The sequence below is a fragment of the Sinocyclocheilus grahami genome, unplaced genomic scaffold (genome assembly GCF_001515645.1).
Source record: "Sinocyclocheilus grahami isolate Dianchi unplaced genomic scaffold, SAMN03320097.WGS_v1.1 scaffold460.1, whole genome shotgun sequence".
NCBI classification, from domain to species: domain Eukaryota; kingdom Metazoa; phylum Chordata; class Actinopteri; order Cypriniformes; family Cyprinidae; genus Sinocyclocheilus; species Sinocyclocheilus grahami.
Genome location: NW_015505639.1, coordinates 844,946 through 853,000, shown reverse-complemented (window position 1 = coordinate 853,000; position 8,055 = coordinate 844,946). Strand labels below are relative to the sequence as shown.

The window sequence follows — 8,055 nt, the reverse complement described above, 5'->3', positions numbered from 1 at the left end:
CAAAGCTTAAAATCATGCATGAAACGAAAATCATCAAAATACTTTTTCACGCTTTACCCCAAAATCAGAAGGACAAAAAAAAAAAACTTTTTGATATTATTATTTATATACATAATTACGTTTAAAATTATTATATTCATAATTATAAAACTATGATAATGTAAAAAAATTAAAATAACACAATAAGATTTTTACATGACTTGTAGGCATTGTGTCAAGAAAGAGCTGTAACTACATACTGCATATTTAAAAAATGCTATGCATTATGCATTTATTTTGTGTATACACAGATATGTAGCTGTAATCAAATACAGCATGTTTAAATAATTTTTGCATATATATATATATAAACTTTGAATTAAGAAAAATATACATAATTATTTATTTTGAATTGTGCACATATATATATATATATATATATATATATATATATATATATATATATATATATATATATATACACACACCCACACACATTTTCGTTATTAAACATGTTATGTATTATGCATTATGTTTTCATTTAACAGTAATTACATACTGCATTTATCATTTTAAAATTTTTAGTGCATATATACAAATTAGTACATAATATATATCTCTCAATAAATTAGAATGTCGTGGAAAAGTTCATTTATTTCAGTAATTCAACACCTGTATATATATATATATATATATAAAATGCTAAAGTTTATATATGGTACATACAACTACATTGTGCATAAATATGTATAATATATAAACAACTATATACAATTTGAATTAAGGGCGACACGTTTGCTCAAAGATTTTTAATGCCGGCATGCTGTATGCGCTCGCATTTTATTGAGATGGAAACTTTTTATAGGTAAGAAATTGCACATTCAGGAGCTGGTTTTCAACCCCCGCCCCGTGAATTTTGAAAATACAACAGCTAAATGCTACATATATTTCTCAGCAATGAGGTGATAACTTGTAATTAAACTGACAAGCTTGTTTGCAATGCTTCACAATCGCTCGCTCGCACGTGGGTGCATGCGTTCGTTCGTTCGTTCTCTCTCTCCTTAATTAATTCGAATTCATTTCAATAAATATCATCTTTATTTCACTAAAGAATTCTACCTCTAACGGAGCTGTAGATAAAATAGTCTAACAAATTAAAATGACCCGCCGGGACCCGACGGGCTTGCAGACCTCTACTCTGTAGCTATTAAACCGCTTATAAACCTACTAAAACTGTAGTTTAAAATGAAGTTGATATGACTCCTGTCCTTTATTTATTTTCTCCATTTGAAAACATTAGACATTCTACATTTATTTTGCTTATTGTTAATATCAGTGTTGTTGCTGTTTATGCTTTTTATAAATAAAATGTTTTTTATTGTTGCAATATAAAGATTCAATTTAACATGAAAGACTGCTAATTTTCAACACTTAAAAAAAAAAAAAAATGACTGAAAAGAGGAAAAACCAAAGTGAAGTATGTTCTTACTTCATTCAGTCATAACAGCAAATAAATATCGGTCCTGCATATCGGTTATCGGGCACATAAACATTTGATTTGAGCCCGATATCGGTTATAAAATATCAATATCGGTCGATCACTAGTCTGGAGTGCCATAAGCAGTATGGTTTGGCATAAAGAAAGGCCTGTATCTGTGTTGTACTTACAGAGAAAGCCTTTAAAGTCCTCCGGGCAACCGTGGTCGGGCCAGTCCGTGTACTGCAGGTGCCAGACGGTTCGCTCCTGTCCCGTGAGGAGGTGTTTGATCTTCAGGCCCGTTGTGGCGTAGCACCCAGAGTCCGTGCGGAAGCGCGTGGTGATCTTAAATCGCCCGTATGTAACAGTGTTGTGGCGAGAGCCCAGACGAGGCCAATAGCGGAAACTCTTCTCACGACCCCCTTCCTGCAGGACGGGACACAAAACAAGCCGGTTCAATGATGCAAAGGCTTATACATCAGATAGAAGATAGCCACTGTACATAACCAGATCTCAGATGTTTTGACTTTCACCTCCTCCGCTGTAACCATTGCGATGATAGCGACTCCTTGTTCCCAAACCATCTGCCAGAAGTCTTGGCAGGTGCTGGAGAGCGGACCCTGAGACGCGATGTAACTCCACTCTTTACCTCTGACCGTAAACTGATCAACAGAGAAACACAGAAAACACAATATAAAAGATGATTAATCTGATTGAAAACAGCACAAATATAGCTGCAATAAGCAATTTTGGTGTTCAAGCACTTTAAGACCTTCAAGTTCATGCATACAAAGATAAATTATGCGCAATTTAGCAAGCCTGAACGAACCTAAATCAGAAATAAAAAGAAAAATAATTTTCAGGTAATTTAGAATAGAAATATATAAATTTACTTCTATGACTATTATACTGTATGCCTGATATCCATAAAATTTTGCATGCTTATTTAGGATCATAAGACACATGTGCTTACCTAATTTCGTGAAGTTCAACAGTGCTGTATGATCATGCATAATTATAATAATCATATATTTGTAACATTTAAAATTATAAATAAGTTTATAATTTTTTCTTCTCCCAAATAAATTAAATAATGTATTATTTTATATATTTATATTATATTATATTAGTATCATTATTTTACTTTAGTTTTTTATGTTCTAGTTCAACGTGCTTTAATAATAATAATAATATTATTATTATTAATAACAATAGATTATTATCTCATTGTATTTCTTCCAAATAAATTAAATAATTTATTATATTATATTAGTTTTTATACTCTAGTTTAACATGGTTAAAAATATTATTATCTTAACTATATTATACAAAGCTTTAGGGCATAATAATAATAATTATTATTATAAACGATATTAATAATTATAATTATTATTATTATTATAAAACTTACAAGATTACTTGTTTCTAAGAATACGGTTTTATCTGCACGGTGAGTTTTGGGGCAGAATATTAATAATATTGTTATTCATAATAATAATGTTAAATAAACACATACATAAATATTATCATGATTATTAAAAGTATTATAAAAACAGCAGGGTTTCAGCACTTTGAGCCTTAATCCTAAATAATAATTCAATGATCTAAAGCATCAATGCAAAGTGTCCATACATGGTCATATCGTAAAATATCTACAGCTCACCCTGATGTGCGATGCATTGATGTAGCCTGTGTTGTTCTCTTTGGTGGGCACCAGCTCCACACGTGTGTCGTCGTAGGGCAGGACGTCCTGGAAGCGGTTCCTGTCGCTGTTCTCGGGCATCAGAGCGATGGTGCACTCACAGTTGGGCCGCTTCTTAGGCACCTGCTCATACTCGGTGAACACCATCCCCTGCTCCATGCGCTGCTCCAGTATCTTACACTGCAGGAAACACACAGTACGTGAGGCTCTGCTCATCTAGAACCGCCTACAGCACGCTTACAGTGAGTGCAGATGTGTTTGAGAAAATTCACTTGTCTCTCAAAATTCCCCACCTAAAATGTAAATTAGTATTTTAGTTGCTGCACCTCATTAATGAACAATCTGCCCTCAACAGAGCTGATGCTTGATGATGATTAATTAAAACTAGATGTTTACATTTCATAGTTTTGATAGATTTGATTGATTGATAATAATTAGGGGTGTGACGAGACACTTATCCCACGAGACGAGACGAGACACGAGACTGGGTTCACGAGAACGAGACGAGACAAGATTTTTAGACTTTTTTAAAGAAATCCTCAATGATGAACTATATAGGAAAAAATTGTCTTTTATTCTTATTAATTAAAATCATGAAACTTATACATTTTCACATACATTTATTCAAAGTTTAACAAAAATTACATGTTTAGGGCCCTATGAATTTTTTTTTTTTCTCACCATATTATTTATTGTTACCAAATTCTGTGTTTTAGCATGTCTAATTATTTGAATGCATAAAACAACTTAATTTATTCATTTTTTTCTTAAAGTAGCCTTATGAATATTTTTTCCCCTCACATTTATTCAAAGTTTAAAAAAAATTACATGTTTAGGGCCCTATGAATTTTTTTTTTTTTCTCACCATATTATTTATTGTTACCAAATTCTGTGTTTTAGCATGTCTAATTATTTGAATGCATAAAACAACTTAATTTATTCATTTTTTTCTTAAAGTAGCCTTATGAATATTTTTTCCCCTCAGAAATTCTGTGTTGTTTTTTTAAAAAAAAAATTCTGGTTATCAAATGAATGCATAAAACATTAATTTAATTTATCATTTATCTTTTAATTATTGAAAATTAAGCAAACAAGATTTTTTTGGCAAACAAAGGGGATTTACTATTAAAATTAAAACATGGAAGAAATGTTTTGTGTGATTGTTCCTTAAAAAGTAATGTTTGTTTCATTTTAGTAGTAGTAAATTGTCTAGGCTATGTACATTCTACTGAAAAATAGTTATAGGCACAATGTCTTCAAATCAAACCGAACTTTTATTTTGACGGGTTGCCGTGAATACCTTTACAGTTCTGTGTATGAGATATGATGCTAGTTTTACTCAAATCAAACGCTAAAATGCTCATGAAGTGACTCTCAGAGCAGTTCTGGAGATGTTGTTCATGTGTTTACGTCCTCATTTAGTGAGACGGCAGACGCTGAAATCACCGCGAGTGTCAGGCGTGCTTCAGTGTGTGTGTAGTAAATGAAACCGCACATCTGCGCCACTCATAAATAGAGACAGGCAGAACATGCAGGATTCATATTGAAATCGACTTTTTGTGGCTTAATATTTACAGATACTAGTCCATATCGTGATTTAAGTGTAATGACCTACGTTTGATTAATTAACTAATTCCGTGACATTCCGCGTTAAACTGTGAATTCTGTTTTTATGACTGGATAAAGACTACACTGCGTAATTTTCCCGCTTATGCGGCCACTTGCCTGATGTAAACAAACATCTTACATACCACCACATGTGAACGAGCCAGTGTAATGCAAATATATCTGAAAGGTCTGCGCGAGGATATCGGATCTCTTATACATTAGGGGTGTAACGGTACACAAATATGACGGTTCGGTACGTACCTCGGTTTTAACGTCACCGTTTCGGTACAGCAGGGGGGAAAACTAAACTTTTTTTTTTTTTTTTTTAATAAACAGTGGTTTACTGAACAAGTTGCTCTTTCTTTAAATACATTGTTATAATTAAACTTTTCTTAGTCATAAAAATCTACCTCAACTTATGCTTTAAACTATGGGGAGCTCTATATTATAAGATTACAATTAACAACTTAACCCAAACTTAAATTTAATTACTATTTATTTAAAAATATAATAATCAACATCAAAAATGTATGCAAACATGTAAATTGCACAAAATGCAGTTTTTAAATTAACTTATAAATTATAAAATTTCTATTTGTTAAAATATATTCAATTACACAGTGGCTGTCATAACATGTTTCATAACAGATTAATTTAAACAAATTAAATAATTAAGACTAATAGGTAAAGTAAAATATAATGAATATATAGTGTAATATTTTCACGAAATGCTCTTCTCAAGACTTGATTTCTCTAGGGAACTAACAATAATAATCAGAATTTTTAATAAATACAGTAATATATTTAAACAATATATTTCAGAAGTGTGTGTATATATACACCTATACAGTGGTGTGAAAAAGTGTTGACCCCCTTCCTGATTTCTTATTTTTTTGCACGTTTGACACACTTTAATGTTTCAGATTATCAAACAAATTTAAATATTACACAAAGATAATGCAAGTAAATACAAAATGCAGTTTTTAAATGATGATTTAATTTATTAAGGGAAAAAAGCTGTCCAAACCTACATGAAAAATTAATTGCTCCCTCCTGTTAAATCATGAAAGAACTGTGATTAACCACATTATTTCTCATTTGCCAAAACATATCTTGATTATCCCCAAGACTTTTGGGCAAATATTTTGTGGACTGATGAGACAAAAGTTGATCTTTTTGGAAGGTGTGTGTCCCGTTACATCTTGCGTAAAACCAACACAGCATTTCATTAAAAGAACATCATACCAACAGTCAAACTTGGTGGTGGTAGTGTGATGATCTGGGGCTGCTCTGCACCTTCAGGACCTGGACAACTTTCCATAATTGATGAAACCATGAATTCTGCACTCTATCAGAATATCCTGAAGGAGAATGTCCGGCCATCAGTTTGTGACCTCAAGCTCAAGCGCACTTGGGTTATGTAGCAGGACAATGATCCCAAACACACCAGCAAGTCCACCTCTGAATGGCTCAAGAAAAACTAAATTAAAGTTTTGGAGTGGCCAAATCAAAGTCCGGACTTAAATCCGATTGAGATGCTTAAACAGTCCATTCATGCTCGAAAACCCTCCAATGTGGCTGAATTAAAACAATTCTGCAAAGAAGAGTGGGCCAAAATTCCTCCACAGCGATGTGAAAGACTCATTGCCAGTTATCGCAAACGCTTGATTGCAGTTGTTGCTGCAAAGCGTGGCACAACCAGTTATTAGATTTCGGGAGCAATTACTTTTTCATGTAGGGTCAAGCAGGTTTGGACAGCTTTTTTCCCTTAATAAAATAAATAATCATTTAAAAACTGCATTTTGTATTTACTTGCATTATCTTTGTGTAATATTAAAATTAGTTTGATGATCTGAATCTTTTAAGTGTGACAAATATGCAAAAAATTAAAAAAACAGGAGGGGGGCCAACACTTTTTCACACCACTGTACATATACACGTGTGTATGTGTATATACTAGGGGTGGTATGGTTCAACTTACTCACGGTTCGGTTTGTATCACGGTTTAAGAGTCAGAGTTTTGGTATGGTTCGTTATGTGCTATGTTTAGGCAAAAACTATAGTCAAACAAAAATAAAGAAAATAAGAAACATTTTATTTGCATAAATACAGTAATGAAGTATATTGTATTTTGGTATTGTATATATATATATATATATAGAGAGAGAGAGAGAGAGAGAGAGATAGAGAGAGAGAGGGGGATAGTTAACAAGTGAGTGGTTTTATACACAACAAATGTCCGCCCACATTGAGTGTTTTAAGGAGAAATAAAACATTTTATGAAGCAATAAATACCATTTATTGTTCATTCTGTTAGTTTTATTAGCTATTAGGGGTGGAACGGTTAAACTTACTCACGGTTCGGTTTGTATCACAGTTTTAGAGTCATTGTTTCTGTACAGTTCGGTATGTGCTATGTTTAGGCAAAAACTATACTGTCAAATAAAAATAAAGAAAATAAGAATGATCTATCTAACTACAAGCAACAGCACAAATAAATACAATAGATACAAAATAAAGTAAAGATACAAATAAAATAAAATGAGGTAGGTCTAACATTAGTTTTTAGGTACAGAAATGGAATAAAGTAATGAAATGTAAAACAACATGTTCAATTTGACTGTATAAATTAAAGATTAATCTTTATTAAAGTTATAAAAGCTATTCAATCAAGAGCAGTGAGTGATTTCTTTGTTGTTGCGGTTTGATTAATATTAAGAAAGTGCTGTCACTTTAAGAGAATGCGCTGATCCAGTGCACTGATACAGTACGTTCAGCCGGCTATGTCTGCTATAGGATACTTACCAAGACAGGCATTTTGACATAATTTTTGTGTGAATTTGTCCATTTAAACACAATACTTCAGAGAAAGATTAATATTTGCGCGAGTTCTGAGGCGCAGGTTTGCATGCTTGGGTTGAGCGCACGCACAAATCTTCTCACTGCGCGCGCGAGCTCGTGTCCTCTGGGTCTTACATGTTTAAACTGGCAAAGCTTAAACGAGTTTATCTTAATCAGAATCAGAAGAGCTTTATTACCAAGTATGTTTACACACACAAGGAATTTGACTTGACGACAGGAGCTTCCAGTGCAGAAGAAAGTACAAACATAGTGCAGACATACATAGGAATAACACAGTAGGGATGTAATATAACACTAATATAATAAAAAAAGAAAAATTGAATAATGTACTATATACAGAAATAGAAGTATAGGAAAAAATTTAATTGTTTAGATAAATGTACAGATATGTTTATTAGTGTGCAGATATGTTATTTACAAAGTGTGC

General features: G+C 32.5%; 1 protein-coding gene across 1 annotated transcript in view; it reads right to left on the bottom strand.

The window, feature by feature from the left end:
• Positions 1-8,055, bottom strand: part of ptpn21 (protein tyrosine phosphatase non-receptor type 21) — a 65,053-nt gene that overhangs the window by 13,639 nt on the left and 43,359 nt on the right. The window contains exons 17-19 of the mRNA XM_016234913.1: positions 3,120-3,338; positions 1,990-2,118; positions 1,648-1,882 (exon numbers count right to left, since the gene is read on the bottom strand). Of these exons, the coding sequence (XP_016090399.1) occupies positions 1,648-1,882; positions 1,990-2,118; positions 3,120-3,338 (583 nt within the window). The remainder of the gene's footprint in view (positions 1-1,647; positions 1,883-1,989; positions 2,119-3,119; positions 3,339-8,055) is intronic.